We start from the raw sequence: 23,004 nt of genomic DNA on the forward strand, positions 1-23,004 counted from the left end.
TGGCCTCTGGCTGCAGCTCACCCTCCCTGGCCTACCAGCCCCGCCCCTCCCAGCCCCCTTATTTATAAACCATCTGTCCCCGTGTCCCTGCCTGCCCCACTGTTTGTCCAAAGCTTCAGCTGTTTCCCCTGATAACTCAGGTCCTGGAAAATGAGGAGGGGCTCAGGGCAAGTGGAGTTCAGGGGTGCTCTGCAGTGCCCCTCCCTTGCTAAGGAAGCTTCGGGGGCCCCCCGCGGATGCGACAGGGCCCAGTGCCCAGGCCAGGCTCACAGACCCATTAGCGGCCCCCCTTTACACATTAAATTGCTGTGGTGGTCCCCGCAGGAACATCAGAGTGCTCGGCCAGGGCCCTCAGAGCCGACCGAGGACGTTCAGAGCCCAGAGAAGGGAAACGACTTGCCCTCACTCACACACCAGGCAGCTGGGCCTTCTCCCTGGTTCACCGCCCTGCCGTCCCCCGACCCGCGCTGTGCGGAGAGGTGGGAGGGCCGCAGGCCAGACCGAGGCGTGGACTCCTGGGCTGCTGGTTGGAGCCCTGTCACTTTGCACTGGTTGCTAACCTCTCGTATTCATAGTAGCTTCATCTATAAAATGTAAGTCTATTTTGTTTGGGCCCCCGTGCCCAGAATGGTGCTTGACACACAGTAGGGGCTGCATAGATACTTCCTGGGTGGATGAAGGAGGGAACCCCTAACTCTCACTGGTGTAGGAGGACCACATGAAGCAGTGCGTGTGGAGCTCCCGCACGGTGCACCCGGGCAAAGGGCAAACCGTCCCTTCCCTGACCACTCCGGGTTCCTGCCCTAGCCTGCGAGGCCCAAGCCTGAGGAGTCTGCTCAGAGCACCCCAGGCTGGCCTCCTCCCCAGCAGGCTCTTCGGCCAGTGACCCCACTTCTCTGCCTGCCCCAGGTTCCTTCCAGGTAGTATCTGGGGAAACAGCACCTGGGCCACCCTTCGGGGTCATCCTATAAGACCTGGGTCCGATGGACACCCCTTTTCTCTCTTCTCTTTCATTCAGCGAGTGTTTCTCTCCCCCTGTGACCCCGAGGTACAGGGCAGGTGGCCAAGGGGGCCGTGGTCAGAACAGGGAGCCTGGCCCGTGTGCCCTGGGTACTCCCTGCGCCCAGGGCAGGTCTGGGGCCCATAAAGGCCTTTGCAGGGTTGGGTCAGGGCTACCCCACAGGTGCAAGGAGAGGCCAAGACAAGACATGGCCCCAGTGAAAGGCACCCAGAGATGAGGACCAGAGCAGGCTCCTGTTGGCTGGCAGGGGAAACTCGGACACTAAGACCCCAGGAGGCTCAGGGCAGGTCTCCTCTCTCCGGCCTCAGTCTCCTAGCTCGATACTGGGAGGGTTGTAGGCACAAGGGCTTTGACCAACTTCCCCGCACCCCCGCCCTGGCCCTCCCCTGGCTTCCTAGCATCTCCGCACCTGTGGTCCCCGTCACTGTCCCAGGACACCCAAGCGACAGGTATCTTCTACTCAGCCTGGACTGCTAAGAAGCCCCACCTGCCCACTTCCCAGTCCCTCCTGAATCCAGTAAGCCCCAGAACCTACCTTTCAGGGCCCACAGGGATGAATAGCCAGCAGGAGGAGGGTATGGTTTTGGCATGAGTTTGCCAGGCAGTGCTAAGTCCTGGGAAGGGGCCTCTCTGGCATCCCCCAAAAGTGGGGCTGAGGCTTCCAGATGGCGTCCCCACCGGATGCGCCCTAGGGTCTGTGGAATGGGGCCAGGCCTGTGAGTGCTGTCCCTGGCCTCTTCCTCCCTCAGGCCAGTGGGCTGAGGGGGAGGGGGCAGGGAGGTGGGAATGTCAGCTCCCAGGGCCCAGCCTCAATGAGAGAGAGCGAGGACCCACTCCAGGCCTTGCTCCCAGCGCTGTGAGCAGGGGCCGCTGGGCCCCCTGACACAGCCAAGGCACAGGAGGGGCAGTGAGGACGGGCAGCAGGGGCAGTGATTACCCCCACTCAGCCAGAACAGGACCCACCTGACCCCAGCCCGGCCGGCTCTTCCCAGGCGGGCATCCTGGCGCTCCCAGGACCGGCCCAAGGCCTCCACTCCTCTGTGTGTCCCCTCAGCACAGCCGAGCAGGTGCAGAGCCCGGGGGCAGCAGGGCAGATCTGCAGAGAGAAGATTGGGGAGTGAGTGGGAAGACCCCCAAGGTCAGCCCATGGGGAGGGGCTTCCAGTCGTGAGGTTTTGAAAGGGCTTGGGGTAGACTCCATCCCCATTGTATGGGTGGGGAAATCGAGGCACAGAGAGAAAAAGGACTCATTCAAGGGGCCACAGCAGTTCGGTGGCAGAGACGGGCCCAGAACTCCCAGCCCAGTGCTCATTCATCCCACTTCTCCCAGCCCTGGTGTCAAGAGAGCCCTGCCACCCCGAGCCTGTCCTGCCTCTCTTTGGGTGGCCCTGTTTCTGGATACCCCAGATGGGGACCTGGCTCGGCTTGGCACCCCCAGCCCGCGCCACCTTTGCCCACACCTCCAGGAGCTTGGCAGGGACACCAGCCCCAGCTGCTTTCTGCGCAACTGAAGGCCAGTCAATGATTCACGCACCTCCGTTCCCAGAGGCCTTCTCTGGACGTACCAGGCACCTGCGGCTGGCTCTGGGACAAGCTCCCTGGGGGGACAGGACAGAGCAGGACGGGGATTAATCAGTGAAGTCACTGTGAGGGTAAAAGTCCTCCCTACCCATCACCCAGACCGGGCACAGGCCACTCCCACGCCAGTCCTCTCTTCTTCTCCCTCTCTGTTTTTGTGTACCTCTCAACCATCGTAACCTCTCGGTTTCTCTTCAAAACAGCTCTTTCTCTCCCTCTTCATCCTCCCCCACCGCCGGCCTCCGTGCATACGCACTCCACCGGCCTCCCTTCCTCTGCCCCCCCAGTGTGCCCACTCCAACTCAGAACTCCTCGCTGGCCCTCTTCCCTCTCACCTGCCCTCAGGAGAGGTTTCAATAAACCAAGCCAGCTGGGGCTCTAAAGTGGGAGCCTGAAGGCTGAGGGGCCCTCAGAGACGGTGTCCAGGCCAAGACTTCCAGGGTGTGCTCTGCAGAAAACCGGTCCTCGAGACAGCCCTATGAGTCACTCTCAAAAGAGAGCTCAGGGGACAAACAAGTCTGGTGAACCCCAGCTTGGATAAGTGAGTCTTTTTTCAGTCTACTATGGTCGGTCTCTCAGAGGGCAGCGAGTTTGTCCAACTTGCCTCATCACCTGTGAAAGTCAGTCACAACAGCTCCGGGAGCTGGGGCTATTACCCTGTGAGGCTCACAGGGGGCAGGCGACACACCTAAGCCCAGGTGACGCACCCAAGCCCATCACTAAGGCCTTGGCCGGGCACATGAATGGCACCTGTTGGTGAAAAGCCAGGCTGTTAAGCTCCATTTCCAATCTAACTCTAGGATTTTCACTCCAGAAACTCGACCTGGGGGCGGCCTTCTTCTTAGGCAGAAGGAGGGGAATGGCAGGGAGCTGGGAGTGCTCAGAATTTTCTGGAACTGAAGGTGTGGGCCCCGTGAAGGCATTCCTGGCCTTGGTATCTCTGGGTCCCACATTCCTGCAGGCAGATGCCTCAGCTCCTTCCAGCCCAGGAAGTCACTACCAGCCATGGAAATTCTTGGAGTTCCTCTCGGATGGAGGGAACCACTGGCTCATGGGTCACAATCCAGGTGCATTGGCGACTCCTGGAACTTCCCGGCAGTTTAACAGAGTGGCTCTCGCCTTAGGGCCCAGGAATCCTGGGCGTGGAGCAGACACACCTCTCCAAGTATGTGGAGAAGCAAAGAGAAGGGGAGCAGGGGTAAAGAGAGGCAACAGAGAAAAAGGTGCAGGTGTGTCCAGACAACTGGGAACTTCTGCGTGTCCGTGTCTTCGCTGGTGGAAGCAGAGGATGCTAGGCCTGGAGGTCACAAATCCTAACCTGAGAGGTGTAGGTGCAGGCTGGGCGGTGGGCATGTGCCAGGTAGTCTGTTGAAATTAAAGGCCCTGTGCCCTGCAGCTCCAGGAGGGGCCACCTGCAAAGCCAGCTTCAGCTGCCGACTTGCTAGAGACACAAAACCAGCTTCTTAAAGACACACTCACCTCCCAGGGCCTAACTCCGTCAGGAATGTTAGCTGGGGAGGCATGAGACGTGGAAATAGAGGTTGCCAGCATTCTTATCAAATGTTTGATTTATTAGGCACTTCTCATTGAAAAAAAATTCTCATTGAATTAAGAAAAAAAAGGCCAAAACCAAAAAACAAGAAGTGTAATCTCTCCAGCAAGGAGACCTGTCTGGCAAGGGGGAAGTGAGCCAGGCCCCCCGCGAGGCCCCCTAGGAGCTTCCTTTCTCCAATCGGTACCAACTGCCTGGAGCTCGGCAGTGGCCCGCCCACTCTGTGGGTCACAAAATGCCCATGTTGTTCAAAAACCCGAGCTCGCTGTAAGGACGTTTCCTTGGAGTTCGAACTCTTAACCTAGAAGCTGCCACTGGGTTGTGCTGTCGACTGGTGCCGATGCGGAAGACCCTGCCGTAGGCTCCACGGCCAACTTGGACGTCACTGATTCCTGCTCCGTGGGCTGACAGCCCCCTCCTGCCACCCCACTCCCACCCCCACACACCCACCCAAGTGACATTCAAAATGTACTGACCCCCCACGTGACATGGGCACCTCCCACAGGGGTCAACGTTACACTCAGGTGATCAAAATTAATTTTATAGGTTTTATAGGTTTATTTTGTCTAGGGTTTTTTTTTGTTGAGTTCCTTAAAGACATATGTTATTTACATCTAAGTTGCATTATGAAAAAATATAAGCTAAGTTTACAAAAAAGGTAAAGCCCGTGTTCAAGGAGGAGCCAGGGATATGCTGGCCACATACACACGTTCAAGGCCGCTTGAACAGAAGGCTTCCACCCGGGCACTTTCTCGGCTTTATTGACTCTTTGGGTTTGCTTTCTGTGGGTTGGACACACTGGTTGAACTTACTGAGACTCAGTCTCTCCCTCTCCCCCATTCTTCTCCCTCCAGATTATAGATCTATTTGCTCACTTAGTAGTTTGTAAAAACATACCTGCCAGGCTCCCCTCCATAAACATAAGTCCACCAGTCTTCTCAAGCTGCCGCTCTCTTACACGGGGGTGGGCTGGCTTCCCGTCAACCCAGCACAGCACCCAGTGGCAACGTCTGTCAGTAACAACACAACTGTGGGCAGGGGACACGTCTTTAGCCTTGGTCAGTGTGGCAGGGACAGGCCATGGGCTGGGCGGCGGGACCTGGCGGAGCCCTGGGTCTGTGTCTTTATACAAACTGTGAGTGGCTCTCCCACAGATGACAACCACTGGAAAGGTTCCTAGGACAGATCGGAGGGTGACGCTAAGAGTAGGACAGGACTGAGTTCTCCCCCAACACACACACACGCGCGCGCGCACACCCATACGAATTGAATGCTTTGGGTCCCACCCAGAGGTGACACAAAACATGTAACAGCCACATGTGTTGGGGCATCAATACACCAGAACTGCCCCACAAGAATGGTGCTGGTCAGGGTCCTGGTGGCCCCCTGCTGATGACAGCATTGACCCCACAAGTACTGGGCTGTGGAGAGGCACAGAAGTGACCAGAGACTAGATGGGGGCCAGGGTAACCCTGGAGGGCAGACACGGGGAGAGGGACCCTTGCAGAGCCCGGGCCAGTTAGAAGCATTTTCACATTTCAGGACCCAAGAAGCCGTACAGACCCAAATGGCTGAAGGTCAGTTGTGCCTCGCCTCGTTCCCCATCGACACCCTGGAAAGCACAGAAAAATAAGCAAAGCCCTATATGCATAGAATGTGGTTTTATTGGAATGAGGTAGAGTCAACCAAGCAGAACAAGCTCACTGACATTTCTGGGGACCCTTCACCGGTGGCCTCCGCACTCTGGGCCCAAGGCATTGGTGGGAGCCTTGGGGAGGTCTGGGGATGGTGGGTTTGCAAGCCAAGGCCTCACCTGCCTCCAGAATTGCCCCCTTTCCAGCACTAAGGACAGTAAACATCACTACCTGTGGGCCCTCGGCCCCTAGATTGGCCCTGAGCTCCCGCGAATTCCACTCATCGCCGTCATTGTCTTCTAATCCTAAAGAAAACAAGGCATCATGCCCAGCAGCTCCTCCATGAAACATTAATCACTATCCCCTCCTTGAGAGGCTCTTTACCGGTGAAGGTGTGACCCACAGGAGGGATGGAAAAACCCTAACGGGCCAGCACGTGGCCGGGCCGCGCCGAGGGCGGGGGCCCCTGGCACTGGGCCCTCGTGTTCTTTTCCAAACCAGCTCCCGGCTTTGGTTCCCAGGATACTGAGGGCCAGCCCAGGAACCCCAAAGGGAAGGGAGCCCTCCCTGCATCTACTGGTCTCCCCAAAGGCACTGTAGTCTTTGGGGCCAAGGGGCAAGTGGCTGCTGTGAGCCATCCATACACTTGCAATTAGTGCCTCTTTGAAGCTACCTGAGCTTTTGAGAGAATAAAGGTGCTGGGATCAGGACCGGAGTCACGGCCCTGCGGAGGCTGCATGGCGCCTCTGCCTGACCAGCTGACTGGCCCCGGATTTCTGGGGGCTCAGAAACCCATGGCTGAGTGACCCAATGCTTGAGGTCATGTATGTGTGCAACTAAGAAGCAACTTGAGGTTGGTCTGAACATTGATGGAGGGCTCTGGCTGACATTTCCTCTAAAGGGCTTTGGAAATCATGCAGCCTTCGACCAGCGTTCCTGGGAGGCCTCAGAATGGTGGGGCAACTGTGCAAGGGCAACTCTTTGCTCTTGTGGGTTTAATGGAGAGACGAGTATTCTAGGACCGCGTAACTGCTGAATGACATCCTGCTTCCTGCTGGGCCAAGGGCAGAGGGCACGGCCATCCAGGCCAGCTGAGTCACCTCCGAGTGCACATCCCAGGACCACAGGGGAGTCCGGGGGGCAGGAGCCTATTGTCTGGTCTTGGCAGAGACCCAGCGGATAGGGCAATGGGTGCCCGCCACCAAGTACCTCACGTGTGTGGTCACCTGAATGCTCAGCAGCTGGAAGTTAAAGGTTGAGTCATGGAATCTTCCAGGAAATTTACTCTCTCCATTAAAGTTGGATGAACAAACTTGGCAAGGGCTCTGGTTGCTCCAGAAGTCCCACGCCAGTCCCAGTTATTCCCCCTAAACCTTTCCTCTGTTCAGGGCCACACAGAACAAGAGCAGAGCAGAGTCAGGGATGACCCTTGAGAGACGGGGGTACCTCAAGCACTGAACCCATAGGCTGGAAGGTGACAGGGAGTTGGGGACAGGCTAGCCCCAGAGCTTTTGCTCATGGCCTGAATGGTATCTGAGGCAGCTTCCTAGTGCATTATTATTCCTCAGTGTGCAGCATTGCCCTTCTCCTTCTCCAGTTCTCTGAAGGGAGAGGACATCCACTGTGTGAGCAGGTTTAGCAGGTGTTTTCCTTCCAGATAGAGGACCAATTAGGCTGAGAGGGCCCTGGGGAGACTGTGGTGGTGCCGATGCCAGAGGAGCAGCCTGGGGCCACGTGGCGCCAGTGTGTCTCAAGGAGACACTCTGTCCCACTGGCCTCGGGATGCGCCGAGCCTTTGCCTGGTGCCAGAGCCCCCTCCTTCCCTTCCTCCTGCCCTTCCTCCTCCCTCTTAACACCTCGAAGACTGAGGAAGCCTGGTTGCCCAGCTGGCTGGCCTAGAGCTGAACTTAGTGGAGGTCATGACAAACTGGCCAGCCAAAGAGAGGAAAGAGGCCCATCTTTGAAGCCAGGCAGAGCCAGTTCAAACCCCAGTTCTGCTGCGCACCTGCTGTGGTGCCTCGGACAAACCGTTTCGTTTTCTGGGCCTCAGCATCCTCTGCACATGGAGGTATCTCTCTTCATCTCCCAAGGATGCCGTGAAGATTAGACCATGTGTGAAGTCAGAGGGAAAAGCCTCACAAGTAGTACATTCTCACAAAATACCAGCTCCCCATTCTCCTTCTCAGACCCTATCTCTTGATAGGATTCTAGAAGTTATCATTGAACACTCAGAAAGATTCTGCCCCAGAATGGCCAGGGGTGGTCCAGGAAGAGCTGGGGGAGAGGAGAGGGGGTCTGGGCCTGAGGAAGGGTCTGAGAGGGCTGCATGCCCAGGAGGATGGGACATGATAAGAAAAGCAAAGCAGGGCTGTGCAAGGAGGCCTCAGCACACCCCACCATCGGGCCCAGGGGGCCACAGGCTAGCCAACACCCTGTTCTCACCGCCGGATGCTCACACCCCATGCACACTAGCCTGTCCTCCACCTGGGATATGCACAGACAGTTTGAGTGGCTGAGACAGCCCAGGTGCCACTCCCAGGGCCCAGCGCACACTGCAGAAAGAAATCCTGCTGCCAAGCGCTGACTCAGCCTTCACTGGGGCAGCCTAGCTCCTGGTCCGGCACAGCGACCCTATGTCACCATCAGCCACACCCTCTACCAGAAGACATGTGCTTCTTAGGAGGATTGCTGGGGCGTGAGGACCTTCCCAGACACCCCATTCCTGCTCAGTCCTTATCTATGGTGATGCCAGCCTGTGTGGCCTAGGGTGATCTCCAAAAGGGTAATGGTTCTCAGAGCCTCCTGGACTCCAGGCTGCCTGGGAAGTGCAAGCCTGCCCCTGGGAAGGGGCCTGCCCCTATTATGGAGCGTGCATTGCTCCTAGTACAGTTGTCCCTGCTTGGAGAAACTAGCCCCTAGAGTGTATGCATGGCGGGGGCGAGCGGGCGGCATCAGGGTTCTGGGTCCAAGTGTCAGCTTGCCCTATACATTGCTCTGAGACCTGGGACATTCTCAGAGGACCTGCATACCTACCACGCCCCCCCACAAAGTGTGGAGGGGAGCCACGAGTGGGGAGGACTGTGTCAGTTCCAAAGGCGTGGGGTGGGGGTGAGGACAGGGTCTGTTTCATCCTGCACTGGGCTTGGGGCCACACAGGGACAGGCTGTAAAGGCAGGAGTAGACAGAGGGGTCCCTTCCTGGCTCCCCATCACCATCTAGGCAGAGGCCAGCTCACTCTACCTCTCTTTCCTGATGGAAGCCACAGAACCCCCCGGGGAAATGCACGTTCTCACTGACTGGCCAGGCAGGTGAGCCCCCAGAGCTCAGGGTGCACTTCCTCTCTTGACTTCCGCTGGTCGTCCCCTGCCAGCCAGCTCAGCATCCTCTGCGCCAGGTGGGTCTGCCCTCGCTCGGCTCTGCGGTGGGTCTGCCTCCCCCATGGGACTGAGCCTGGGGCCCCAGGACAGGGTTAAGGACCAGAAGGAGGGACGCCTGGCCATCCCTGGGGCTCCCTGGGTCCCACCGAGAGGAGGGCTGAGGGCTTACAGGCCTGTCACACTGCAATCCTGCAGTCCCCATCCCTTCACATGCTGCGATCACAAAGGAGCCCTGTGAGAGGCTGGGCCCTGTGTCCCTCCGACGGAGTGCTGGGCTGGGGCTGTGTTTGTCCCCGGAGACCAGGCATCCTGGGGCAGGAGGCAGGCAGTGGCTCCCCTCAGACTGTGTCCTGAGGAGAGGGCCCTGATGCCCTCCCGGACCAGAGGTTCTTAGTAGAAATGCGGTGATGAAAGAAAACTACAGGAAGCCTGGATGACCTTAGAAGCCATTTTCCTTTATTTTCTTAACATAGAATGAAACTCCCAATTCCAAAGAGACGTATATGAAGCGCAGACAGAAGCAGGGTCCTGGTGCACACAGCAATGACCGGGCAGGGAGTGCGGGTCTGCCCCTCCCCCTCCAGCATGACCCTCTGCCCTCCAGGGCCCTGGCCAGGCTCCAGGCAGAAACCGAGAAGCTGGGGATGAGAGGGGTCACTCTTGAGGTCCAGGTAGTAGCCAGAGACATGCCTTGGCTGCCAGGCCTGGCCAAATCGCGATCTAGCTGTGGGACCTTGGGCCTCAGTTTCTTCATCTGTTAAGTGGACTGGAAGTCCCTGCTTGAGAAGCAGGGAGAGTGTGCACACGGCATGATGGGTCGGTGACTGTCAAGGGCTTCCTGCTTCTGGATAGCTAGGTGTTGTGTCTCTGTTTCTACCACCACCGTGGCTGCGGGCATGTGGGGGGACCCGCTCTGGCCCTAGTGGAATTGAATGGACTGTACAGACAGCTGCCCCTGAGACAGACTCTGTGCTCCGAGCTGTACTTGGGCTGCAGCCACAGCCCCTTTACCAGGTCAAGGCCGATTCTCCCTCCAAGGGAGTGAGGACAGAAGTCAGTGGCCTGGGTCACATGATCTGTACAGTTCACCCCATTGCCCTCAGCGCCTCCAGCCAGGACCTCAGCGCCTCCAGCCAGGACCTCAGCGCCTCCAGCCAGGACCTCAGCAGTAAGTGGGGCATCTGACCCTCCTCCCTGCTCAGAGTCAGCCAGAGACTTGGGACCCCCCCTTCCCCCCGCCCGAGGATCCAGCAATGGCATTGGCCTCTGTGGGCTGAGCTGCCTCATGGTCAACTGTCCCCAGACTTCGGGTCTCGGGTCACAAACTATCCCTTAATAACACACCCATGTGACAGGGACCTGTGTCTACTCTGGCGGGAGGAAGTGGAAAACCGAATAACAGTCTGGATGGTGCAGGGATAGGTGGGAAGGGCCAACTGAAACTCAGTGCGGAAACATGAATGTTCCTCCTCTGACCTCTGAATAGCCCTTTGCTCGGCCGCAGCAGGCCCTGTCTGGAGAGGCCCCTGCGGAGGGAGCTTCCAATGGCCAGACTGTCTGTCGCTTGCTGCTTTGAAACACTCATGTGTGTGTACACACACTCACTAGACGCACATCTACGACTGTGCACTTGGAGGAAGAACGCAGCACTAGTGGAGGACACAGCGCTGGTCCAGACTCCATCTCCCAGAACCCACGGGGTGTCCACACTTGCAGAATCCTAGAGAGGGACCTCAGGCCCACTGAGAGCTCTCCTTGTCCCTGCCACTTCACAGACAGGTCACTGAGGCCCCAAGATAGGGACCATCCCAAGGTTCTGCAGCCCAGCTGAAGGAGGGCCCTGGAAGCAAGCCAAGCTGTACAGATAAAGCTCATCATCACTTGCTCCTAACCCAGCCCCTCCGGGGGTCTCTTTCCCTCAAAGCACCCTAGGGGGCAAAGTGCACGTTACAAGAAAGGGCCACGCCCGAAGGCACAAAACACTGACAGTGGAGCCCCAGGCACCTGCGGCAGGTGAGTTGATGCTCTGCTTTGGGAGGAGGGGGACTTTCTGGCACACCTCCTGTCACTCTCTGAGGGGACAACTTGGCAGAGTGGGTCCCTCTCTTTCACCTCCTCTGTGACTTCAAGGGAGTGGGTGAGTGGTAAGTCTTGGTCTCCAGGAAGCCCCGAGGCCAGGAAACAGAGAAAGAGAAAGAAAGTGATAGCAACAGCCCCAAATCAGGCTTGGCCACAGGCGTCCTCCGCACCTTCTCGAAGTGACAGTGGTCAGCTTGTCAGAGTGCCTACAATACAGATTTCACCCCTCCCCTCCCTCCACCCGCCCCTGCCCCTGTCCCCCACAGGGATGCCCGGGTCTGGCCCCCTTTATTTGGGCTTCATCTCCACCCTGGAGTTGATGTCGTCGCCATCCAGGTCATACTCCTCCACGTGGCCGCTGGTGCACACCTTCATGCGGTCCATGAGGTCGCTGCTGCGAGGGGCCAGGATGAAGTCGTAGATGAGCACAGCCAGGGCGGCCCCGATGAACGGCCCCACCCAGAAAACCTGGGAACAGAGCAGGCATGCTCAGAGCGCGTCTGGCCCAGCCTTCAAGGCTCCACCGTAAGTCCCCTCTCCTGGGAGGCTCTCCCCAAGTCCCTGCCCCAGCACCCTACTGAATGGGTTCTCTCCCACCAGTGTCTGGGGCAGAGACAAGCAGAGCTGCACCCCAGGCGCCCCCAACCTGGCCCAAGCCAAGACTCTGGTAGTGGGCAGCTCCTTCCCTCTGTGTGGCCCAGCTCAGCATGCTGGGTGAGGTCAGACCTGCCCCTTCTTGAGGGGGCCCCTGCCCTACCCTAGCCTTGGAAGGCCACAGAGGGTCTAGTTTGGTGAAAGGCTGGCCTGGAACAAACACCAGAAGTGAGAACAGCTAAATCTATGGAGTGGTCCCTCTATGCTACACTCGGCTTACAGGCAGTGAGGCCATGTGTCCCCACAGCAGCCTGGAGGGCAGGTAGGTGCCACATGTCCCAACCCCTTCGCTCAGGACACAGGCACGAAAAGGGCCTGCAGACTGCCCATGGACCAGCTCAGCTGGAAAGCAGTGGAGCCCAGATTCAGGCCTCACTCTCCACCGAGCCGCTGGGTGACTTGGGGTGGGTCTGAGCTGGGAGGGGGGTGCCCAGCCCATGCTGGTCCCAGCCAGGCTCCTCCAGCCCCTTCCTCACCAGGCTCACTGTCCTGCGTCCCTCAGCCCTGGCTGCCTCCCAGAGCTTCTGGGACAGGAGGAGATTCATAGAGTGGGGTCAGCCTTCCACAGGCACCACAGCCTCCTGCCCACCTCCACAGCCACAGGCAGCCCGTCAGTCCTTACCCAGTGGTCGGTGAAGTTGTGACTGATCACTGCAGAGCCGAAGGACCGCGCAGGGTTAATACTGCAGCCAGTGTAGTCAATCTGCGAGTGGGGGCACCAGGAAGACAGAGGAGCAGAGATGGAGGGAGAGGAAGAGAGAGTGAGACACAGAGTAGACAGCGAGATGGCGATCAGAACCAAGAAGAGAGGAGCACATGGACCCAGAAAGATGGCCAGAAGGTCACTGTGCTTCCCTGTTGTGGGCAGGACCTGACCCCCCCCTCCCCCGCCCTCACAGCCCCTGGCCCAAAGAGCTCATTGTCCCCCATGGAATGAGCCCAGTTGGGGGACCCTTCCACTGCCCACAACAAGGCACCCTGAAGCCACTGCCTGGCCCCACCCTCTTCATTGCCCCCACTCGGGAAGGCCCTGCACTCACCGCCAGCAGGTGTCCCAGGGCCACAGAGAGGCCTATGGCAAGGGGCGCCGAGCCCCCAAGGTCACGACGCCTCCGGTCAGTGGTGGCCAACACGCACAGCACCAGCTGCAGGGTGGCGAAGATCTCGATGCCCAGGCCCTGGCCTGAGTTCACACCAGGGGCCAGCTGCAAGGGACAGGGACAGCAGGGCTAGGTGAGCAGGGCAGGTAGGCACTGGGTCAGGGCCCCCGGCACCAAGGGACAGACCCTCAGTGCCCTCAGAGCCCATTGCACCAGCCCCTGGCTGGGCCTGGAGGGACAGCCAGGAGTGGACATCAGGACTTGTTCCCTGTCACACCTGTTGAGGCAGCACCAGCTGAGCCCCTGGCACCAGCCCAGACCTTGGATGCTTTGCCCAGCGGCCGGAGAAGCCTGGGGCAGGGTTGAGGTCGGGGGGTGTCTGTGTCAGCTACATCCAGTCCAGGGCCAGTGGGGACCAAGGCCAGAGATGAGGGGCAAGGCCTAGGCATGGGAGGAGATGGGCAGGGACACTCAGGGACAGTCACGGGAGAGGAGAAGCAAATGGGTGGGACGGCCTGGCTGGAGACTGCTTTCTATCCCCTAAGTCTAGAACATTCTACCCCATCCCTGGCTGCATCTAAAACTCCAAAGCTGGGGAGGGTCCTCCTCAGTCCACTGGCCTAGCTCCCTCTGTCCCTCCCTGCCCCCTGCCTGTCTGCTTGCTGCCCCACCCGGGGTCCCCTTCCCCACCTCTGCCTGCCTCTCCCCTGGTCCAGTGTCTCTCCCACATCTTCTGGGCCAGGGCCCTCCCTGTCTCTGCCCTCCCTCCCCTCCTGGCCCAGCCCTCTCCCTCTGGCCACATGGGCCCCACCACCACTGTCTGGCCGTCACTTGCTCCTGGGCCACTTTTAGTAACATGACTCATGGAAAAGGAAGGGGATGGGAGCTGCTGTGAAGTCACCAGGGCCCTCCCCCGGCAGCTGCGCCAGGGAGACCCCTCCCAGCAAGCCCCTGCTCCACCCCACGTGGGGGGTCTCCGGGGCCAGGGGAGCCCACACAGAGGAGGTGGCCACGCCAGCACAGGCCCACTCGCAGGGAGGCCTGGGAGGGGCCCCTTTTCTGCTGCCTGCTCCCAGGCAGGTGTGTCCAAATAGGTGGAAACTTGAAGTCTCATCCTCAGGGTAAGAGGGTGTCTCCAAGGCAGTTGGGCACTTTGCAAAACCCTAGGTGGGGGGCACTCCTCCACCACCCCAGAAGTTTTCTCAGCCCCATGCCGACGGAGGCTTACGCGAACAATTCTCTTCCCGCCTTTGTCTGCAGCCCTGGGTCACAGGGAAGGTGACTCAGACGCCTGCATCCTCAGCTCAGCCAGCCCTCTGGGCAATGCCCACTTTCTCCCCACCCCCTAAGGTGCTCAGATCCCGACTCTCTGACTCGCTGGCACAATGACCATAGCCTTGCCTTCTCTGCTCCTCAGTTTCTTCCAGTATAAAACAGATCAAAGGCAACAGGCTGTCTCTGGGCATTTGGAAAGTGGTGCAGGGACAGGAGGGATCAGAAAAGCTGTAGCTTTGTTCTGGTCCTTTTTCCTCTTACCCTCAGGATTGGGGGACAGGCGGAGGGGTACCCTGCTGCGCAGAGGAGTGGAGGTATGGGCGAGGCCTGCTGGGTGCCGGGTGCTGAACCAGGCTCCGTGGATACAGGGCTGGTGAGGCCAGCCAGCTGCTTGTACTGATGCCCATCACACTCACACCTGCCCCAGCCTCCGTGTCTGAGCACTTGGGAAGCTCGGGCTCCTCCCCGCCTTTCCTCTGCTCCCCAGGGCCAGCCTAATTGCTAGCTGGCAGGGGTCCTGAAACCAGCCCTTCCACACTGATTAATGGACCCATTGCTCTAAGTGGCTCCTGGCCTCATGCTCCCCGACCCCATGCAACCGTCTCACAAGTGTGGCCTAGATGAGCTCATCTCCTCCCCCCCCATCCTTACAGGTCTCAGCATCCCAGCTCCTGCTCCCCAAATGCACCACTTCTCATGCGAAGTGAGCAAGGGCAGAGGGCTGGGGCTGGTGCCATGCCCAGTGCTCTGGTTCCACAGGAATGGGCCATCTGCCCCAGATTTCTAGGATGTTCCTTCCTGACTACCCAGAACCACATGGGTTGGTAACCTTCTTCTTCCAAAGCCCATGACTTTCACCACCATCAGGAAACCTCCCCTGACTGCTTCACTGTCTACTGATTACGTCTCCTGTGACTGCCAATGCACTCCCATTACTTACGTCTGGGAAAACATGATAATTCAGAATTGGAAGGGGTAGTTAAAAAGGTCTGTTGAAACTTGATGTCCAGGAAAGAGCAGGTAAAAATTCAAAAAATATGTTATGACTTAGAATCCATTAAGCTTGAAACAATTAATAGGAGGGCCTGTCCCAGTTGTGATCACTTGTTTTTGAAAAAATATATACATTTGCTCCTTTCCAGGTAGTTTCACCCAGCCCAGGTCTGATATCCCACCGGCTGAGGCCGCCAAGAAAAATTAACCATGAGTTCTGCTACTGCAATTATAAACAATGGAACGACCCACACGTTTAATCTGAAGCAGCTGAAAGATGCTCGCATACCAAGCCCATGGACACCCGCCCTCCAGGCACATTCGGACCCCACTAGCTCCTAGGAGCCTTCCCAGGTCCCTGGCTGGAATTAGCCTCTGCTGTTACACCCCACTCCCTCGCCCCCTAAACTGTCGACGGTCACGTAGAGAAGCAGCCCTCTGGCCTCCTACGGGGTGCTCCACCCACCTGGCCCGAGAGCCTGGGTGGAGCACTTTCTGTCTCCCCACCCAGACCTTGCAGGGGACACTCGCTCTGTGGTGACACGAGTGGCGGAGGATGCTAATTATCTCGAACTTCCGCTTTCTCTGGAGGCAGCCTGGACCCAGGAAAGCTCTCCGGACCCAGGGAGGGTGTATCTGCCTTCTAGCTGGGGGACCACAGGGCAGCCACTTTCTCTGTGGTCCTTGCAGGGCAGCAGGTGCAAGGGCTCTGTGAGGAGCTAGAGGAAGAGACTGAGGCTCAGGCACAAGAGAGCAAAGCCCAGGGCCAAGGACAAGACTCTGGCTACCCACAGGCCCAGCCAAGGGACCTGGCTGTTCCCAGGCGGGACTAGGGAGCTGGCAGAAGATAGGGCTTTCAGCTGCCAGGGCATCCTGGCCCCAGAGTGGCACAGGGCTGGCCTCTCCTGGCAAAAAAAAATTTAAACCCTCTTGTGCTTCCCATGGGCAGGCTGATCATGGTTACTTCCAAGTCCCGGGCCCCCAACTTGGCCTGGGATTCTGGGCCCCACCCTTGGGGGCCTCCAGAGCCAGGACTGCCTGAGGTTTGGAGCATCATCTCTTGAAGAACAGGGGATGGGAGACAGTGAGGCCTGCCCTACCCACCCCCACACTGCCTCCAAGACTCAGCACTCACAAGGGGGTGGCTCAGAGGGCCCCTGTGTCACCCCCCATGGGCATTCACGTGTACCCACAGCTCTGCGCCCCTCTGCGTCTGCGCACATCTGCGTCTGCGGTATCAGCGGGTGACCGTGCATACCCAGGGGTGACTCGATCTCCTCTTCCTTTTCCTCAGACATCAAGAGGTTTACTACCCAATAAGTAAAAGACGGGCCTATCTAAAAGCTAGAAAAATTCTCAACCTTTATGCACCAAAAAATATAACCTAAAAATCAATGATACAAAAATCAACAGAAGTTCAAGAACATGGATAAGCCGCAACCAGAGAGAGAATTTAACAACCCTCTCTTGGAAACCGATGGAATAAAGCATTCAAAAGACAAAACTCACAACTGGGAAGGGTTTGAATCACATAATTAAGAAGCTTGGTTTAAGGAAAATGTGTAAGACCCCGCACCCCATCATTTGAGAAGATCCACTCTCAGCCCACTCGGGACACTCAGACAAACCGCTTTGTCCCTGCTGACTCTGAGAACCCCAACCACCAGGGTCCTGGTCTCAGGGGCTCTGCAGGCTGGGGGCAGTCTCCATGCAGCACGTGGTCCTGGATGGCCATGCTGGGTGTCTGCTGGCACTTCTGAGTGTGTCACCCTGGGTGTCCCTAGGTGTGGTACACCTGTTCGAAGGTGCCCCTGCTGGCTGGGGAGCAGGTAAAGAGACGGGAAAGAGGCCCCCTGAGTGAGAGAGAACAGGTCTCAAAAGGCCGTTTATTTGCTCCCAGAAGCCATTTCATCTTCCTGACAAGAAACAATACACAAAGCAATGGCTTCCTCCTGCCTCCCTCCCTCCTTTCCTTACTCCCAGGCAGCCCCTGCCCCACTGCCAGGGAGAGGAAGAGGCTTCGGTGAGGAGCTCCCGCCCTGCCCTCCTGGGCTCCCAGGGCCTGGGTGGAAGCATCCAGACTTGAGAACAGCCCCATGCTCACATGTGTGTGTGTGCTCCCACGCGTGTGTGTGAGTGTGTGTTGGTGCAACTTAAGCATGTCCACTTGGAAAAATGGGGGCCTTTGCTCTGACCCCAGCCCAGAGAGTTTCCAGGATTCCTCCCTTCCGGGTACAGACCCTGCCTCCCAGACCCACGGCCATCCTCCGGGACAGCCTCCAGAAACCCGGGTGCGGGTTCCCTGCCCACCCCCAGGCCATCTGAACCACTGGGTTTCACGCGGCACCCAGCCTGCCGCAGGACCTCCCGCCCACCACCCTGCTACACCATGCAGGGCCATGTGCCCCAGAGCAGCCAGCCACCACACAGATTCTCCTTGCATACCCCTCATGACTGGGAGCTCACTGGCTCAGAGGCAGCCTTTCCCCAATTTAAAAAATCCTCCCTTACACTGAGCAGATCATTGTCCTGGTGGTGGATTTCAAAGGCACTCAAAGCAACTGCTCATTTTCCAGCCCCTTCTTTATCTTTGGAGTTGGGGTTTTCAGCCTTGGGGTATGCTCGTCCTACTGGGCAGCACTGTGGGCAAGGAGTCCCTCAGGTCCCTGGGGACAGGAGCTGGCTGAGGGGACCCTGGCCAGGACAGCATTCTCCTGCCCACAGCTGCAGGCGTTGGGGCTCAACTCCAGACACCTGGGGTTCTTCCCAAGGCCAAGCACCAAGACTCCCCTGCCCCCAGGGATGCTCTGCCTGCAAGAACAGAGGGTTCCCCGTACCCCCAAGGGCTGATTCCTAAGCCAGTCCCCAAGAAGCAAGCAGGGGATTCTCTGAGCTGCCTGGGGAGAGCTCCATTGGGCGGGTCCTGAAGTAACGCCTGCTGGGTGGGGCCCTCGAGAAAGCAGGGAGCACTGTTCGGGTTGAGCTCAGGTTGGGGAGGCCTGCAGGACCTATTGGCTCTGGAGGGGTGAGCTGTGGCCTGGGCAAGCCCCCTCAGACCCAGCACCCCTCTCAGAGTGGCACCCCTTCGAGTGGGGCTTTCCTAAGGCGAGCCCTGGGGAGGGCCGGGGTGGAGATGGCAACCAGGGGCCAGCAAGCTGCTCTAACAGGGTAAACAGCCCCCAGAGTTTCCGCAGTGAGGGCGTCGCCACCGCAAAGGTCCTGCCACGCTCCCCCTCATCTGGTTCTGGCCGGAACCAGTAATTACACATCCCAGCGGTGGCACCACCACCAGCCCCAGCCCCTCCCGGGGCAGGTCCCCCTGGACAGCGCCCTTGGAGAATTCTGGCTTCCCCTCCCCCAGCCCACCGCCAACTCTGGAGGAGGCAGGAGCGGTCCCCAACCCTGGAAGATGTGGCAGCACCAGGGCCTCCCTCTCTGTGGCTGGGGAAACTGAGGCCTAGGAAACTAGGAAAGGGGCAAGTTCAGGGCTGAGGCCAGGCCTCCGATGTAGCTGGTACAGGTGGTCAGGCCCAGAATCAGCAAGACTGAGAGAAGACCACCAAAGAGAGCAGGCTTGTTTTCTGCCTGAGCCCCCTAAGGGGCCAAATTCACAGGCTCTGGGGTGGCCAGGCGTCCAGTCCCCTCTAGGACTCAGTCAGACCCTGGCCTGGACCCTGAGCCCTCCCCATCCTCCAGGACCCCAACCTCCCACCAGGACCCCAGTCTGGGCCGTAACCCCCCAATGATCCCTACCCTGTGCCTGAAAGTCCTTCCCTAGAGGGGTCTCTACATTTGACCTCACGTGGCACCTCCTCCCTGAAGCTTGCCTGGCCCTCCCCTCCCTTGAAGGTCAGAAGTTCCCTGGCCACCCTGACATCTCTTATCGCACCTGCCTCCTGCCTCTTATCACAGGCAGCTGTGCAGGGGCTTATCTTCCCCAGACCTTGGGCTTCCCCCGGGTCAGGGAACCGCCGACTCAGCTGGTACGCAGGAGGCCTGTGGCACTCCTGGCCCAAGGTGCAGGGATCCTGGGTAAGAGAGCTGAAGAGGGGAAGAATCCCAAGAAAAGGGACCAGTCAGGACTTCTGAGTTCACAAACCAGCATCTTCCACACCAAGGAGCCCAGCCACGCCCTGCTGTGTCCCCATTTCACAGACGGGAACTAGGGCCATACAGGCCCTTCACTTGCATGAAGCTACATAGGGTATCGGTGGCTGAGCTCTGGCAGGAGCAAGCTGGGGCACCAGCCCTGCCCTTGAGCTTCTTACCTTGGCCGAAATTGGGGTCTGGCTCTTAGAACCAGCCAGGAATCCTAGGGGCCAGTTGGAGGCCTGTGACCTCTCCAGGGAGTGCCCAGGGCCCTGACTCAGTAAGGGGAAAGTTCTCCCCGCCATGGCCCAGGGGGACACCCCCTGACTCACCCCAACCACTTCCTGCCACTTCTTTCCCTATTTTCCTTGGTAATCTCCATGCCAACGATGGGCTCCACGCAGGCTTGGTGCAGGGTGGGGCCCAGGGCCCAAGGGGAGCCTCCAGGGCAGCTGCTGGGTCTCTGTCTCTTCTGAGGCATTGAGGGCCCAGTGTCTGACAGGACCCCTTGGTGGGTGGGGGACACCTTCTCTGTTTCTGGACCCCAAACTCCCACCACATGAGTGGGGCAGTGCCTGGGCCCCCACCACAAGGCTCAGCAGACCCAGGCTCAGCACGGCCCCTCTGGGGCCTCTTAGCCAAACCCCCTGGGGAGGGTGATAAACTCAAGCCCACGAGGTGAGCTTGCTGGAAGTGTGGGCGTGGCCGAGAGCTACCAAGACACCTAGATCCCCTCCTGGGGCCTCAGGGTCCTCAGATCCAAGGAAACCAGGACCTGCCCCCGAGCACAGGGCTGGCCCCCCAACTAAGTCACTCCTTTCTCCTCCCTGTCTGCATCCTGCCCAGCCCAGGTATTGGGGTGACTCTGGACAATGAAGGCCAGAGAGGGGAAGAGACAGGGCATGGCCGGATCAGGGGCACTACCCTCCCTGCCTCTGCCTGTGATGGGATGCCCGTGTCGGAGAGTCGGCCAGCAGAGGCCCGGCCTGCCTGGCCCTGGAGAGGGGATCAACAGGGGCCCAGGGAGCTGGGGAGTCATAGCTCCTCCCCTCTGGGGACCCTCTCCCCAGGCCATTATGCCCCCTTGAGCTCAGATGTGAACTTGTCCTTACCCAGAAGAGTACTCCCTGAAGTCGCCTGGCTGTGCCCCGACTGGAGAGACTGAGGCATGGAGGGACAGGGCCATTACAGCCACCACAGCCAATTCTTCCCAGACTAAAGTCTAAACTCCAGCCCTCGAGGCTAATCTTTAATCTCGGGCTGAGTGGCGGTTGACTCCACAGAGGGCTGGGAAAGGTGTCACTGTGACACAAGAAGTGCTAATCCCCCAGCGGCAGGGCCACCCAGCTGCCCTCTGCGCTGGCCCTACGGAGCCAGGATCCGGACTTTGCCTGGGAAGCTCCCTTGCTGTCCGCAGGCCCACCTGCCCTGCCCAGGGCCCCACCAGCCCCCTCTCTGCCCCTTGGCCCCACTCCCTCCCTGGGAGGCAGCACCCCCTCAGGTGCTCCACGACATCCTTCAAGCCTTCTTCAGCCTCCCAGGCCAAACTTCCCCTTGCTGTGTGCACCGCCCAGGCCAGGTCTGAGTGTGCATTTGGCTCCAGGTCTGGAAAAGCCCAGGTCTGTGACCGAAGGCAGCGGCCGCCAACAGCCAATTAGCTGTGCTAAGCGGCCCACGAGGAATTCTTTTCAGCAGCTGCCACCCAGTTGCCAACATCTGCTTGTCATTAGTGCCCCAGGCCCAGGCCCCACTCAAGCCAAGAGCGGGGTACAGGCGGGGACCCCCTCGCCCCACATAGGCTCACACTGCAGCGTGAACATGCTTGCAGACACACTTAAAAAACAGATCCCCCCCACCCCCGCCGCCCCGGGAGTGCACGGGATGCACAGACTTGAGCCCCACGCTAGTGTCCACATGTATTGTCTGTTCACACACACAAACACATGTGTCCCACCCCCCAGTGCCCAGTGACAGTGAGTAGAGCAAGACTTGGGGGGGGGGCCGAGATGTCCCCCCCTGGCCCTCATTGTAATCCAGGAAAACCACCTGCAAACAGCCCGGGAACATGTCTGATTCCTGGGGCCTAAATAGCAGGAGGAGATTTTTCCTTGAAGGCAGTTTGTTTGGGGACCTGTGTGAATGTGCAGGCTCCCTGGATGTCAGCCGGGCCCCCTCGGGAATCCTACCCACACACTTGCAGACCTGCCTGCGGGGCATCTGGCTCCAGGGCTGGGAATAGGGGCAGAGCTTCCCCAGGGTTGGGCCATAGCAGGAGGAAGCTGACTCCGAAGACAGAGCTGGGGCGGGGGCAGGAACTACAGGTGAGAGGGGAGGAGCTGGGGCCTTAGCCCCCAGAATAGACGCCCTCAGGAGACGTGGGCAAGACTGTTACTCCCTGGGTCTCAGCTTCCCACAGCGCCGGGCAGAACAGACTCGGGGGGCAGAAAACAGACCCTGGACCCCTGGACTGCGCGTGGAGCTGAGTCCCAGCCCCCTCAGGAAGACGTCCAGCAACCTCTCATCCTCGGTCTTTCTCAGTGCCCCCACCTGTACCATGGACACAGGACAAGACAGGTGCCATCTCAGCACCACCTGAGAGCACACCCTACTCACCGCATTGCTGCCCAATGAGTTGTTGGGCAGGGAAGAGGTGATGCCCGAGAGGATGGCGGTGGCGACTATGGCCCCGACGCACTGGGCGACGATGTACATGATGGCCCGGAAGATGCTGATCTGGCAGCTGAGCAGCAGTCCCAGGGTGACGGCCGGGTTGAGGTGGGCACCGCTGATGTGGCCCACGCTCTGGGCCAGCGTGGCAATACTCAGCCCGAAGGCCAGGGACACCTTCACATTGTCCTGGGTCCCATCTGACGTCTTGTTGTTCTTCACCGGGTAATTGAAGCCCAGGGCAGAACCGATGCTGATGAAGATGAAGATGATCATGGCCAGGAACTCGGCCACCACTGCCCTCCAAAAGAGCTTCTTCTTGAATTCGCTGGCCATGCTGGCGGGGGGCTTGGCTTGCAACTGCTGCCTGGTGCTTGACTCCCTCTGAGAGCTGAGCCACAGCCCGGGCAGGCCCTATTTATAGGGCCCCCGGGGGAGGAGGGGAGGGGGAGCACAAAGAGAGGAAGGCCTCTCCTTGCTGCTGGCCCGCCCCGCACGGCACGGGCCTCCTCTCAGCAATGGATGCAGACACAGCCCCGCTGTTGGCCTGCCAACTTTTTTCCCTCCCGCCTCTGCCCCCTCCCTCCCTCTCTCCCTCCGCCCGCAGCCCTGCCCAGCTTGAGGAGGCAGGCAGAAGGCCGACACGGCTCTAATAGGCTTTGGGAAATTCCTCCAAGCTGGCCTCACTCAGGGGTCCAGAGAAATCCAGGTGTCCCTGCCCTGCGCACAACACTTAGGGGGTCCCCAAGGGCAGAGCCAGGCACTCCAGATGGGGTGGGGTGGGGTGGGCAGGCTGGGCTTGGTGGGCGGACATTGCCTTCCCTGGAGGTGGGCACCAAGATTCTGCTGGTCTGGCATCCCCATCCCACCCAGAGTGGTCAGCCTGGACACTGGATGTCACTTCAGGGATGTCCCGGAGCACACTTGCACACTGGCCAGGCCTCAGCCGATAGGGTCACGGAGGCATTAGAAGTCTCAGAGAGCTT

At 59.1% G+C, this 23,004-nt stretch overlaps 1 protein-coding gene across 2 annotated transcripts; it reads right to left on the bottom strand.

The window, feature by feature from the left end:
• Window positions 1-9,595: 9,595 nt before the first annotated feature.
• On the bottom strand, window positions 9,596-22,429 carry AQP1 (aquaporin 1 (Colton blood group)). 2 transcript variants are annotated; one of them, XM_037041200.1, is made up of 6 exons: window positions 21,965-22,429; window positions 12,935-13,099; window positions 12,517-12,597; window positions 10,323-11,708; window positions 10,147-10,280; window positions 9,596-10,116 (listed from the first exon to the last, which is right to left on the bottom strand). In XM_037041200.1, exons 1-4 carry the CDS (start codon window positions 22,352-22,354, stop codon window positions 11,529-11,531), a joined length of 816 nt encoding a protein of 271 aa, XP_036897095.1. In that variant the 5' UTR covers window positions 22,355-22,429; the 3' UTR covers window positions 9,596-10,116; window positions 10,147-10,280; window positions 10,323-11,528. The 2 variants fall into 2 exon arrangements, with proteins under 2 accessions (XP_036897095.1, XP_036897094.1); XM_037041199.1 differs by having other exon boundaries at window positions 9,596-10,280.
• Window positions 22,430-23,004: the final 575 nt, after the last annotated feature.

Source organism: Sturnira hondurensis, unplaced genomic scaffold (assembly GCF_014824575.4).
Source record: "Sturnira hondurensis isolate 20B ecotype Veracruz unplaced genomic scaffold, ASM1482457v3 Scaffold0002840, whole genome shotgun sequence".
Taxonomy (NCBI): Eukaryota; Metazoa; Chordata; class Mammalia; order Chiroptera; family Phyllostomidae; genus Sturnira; species Sturnira hondurensis.

What these genes read in the sequence shown, in the direction of transcription:
- AQP1 (XM_037041200.1), bottom strand. Translation starts at nt 22,354, where the DNA reads ATGGCCAGCGAATTCAAGAAGAAGCTCTTTTGGAGGGCAGTGGTGGCC. An exon ending in ACTCATTGGGCAGCAATGCG is followed by an intron (nt 13,100 to 21,964) that starts GTGAGTAGGGTG and finishes TGTCCCTTGCAG; the next exon opens with CTGGCCCCTGGTGTGAACTC. An exon ending in ACAACTTCACCGACCACTGG is followed by an intron (nt 11,709 to 12,516) that starts GTAAGGACTGAC and finishes CTCTGTTCCCAG; the next exon opens with GTTTTCTGGGTGGGGCCGTT.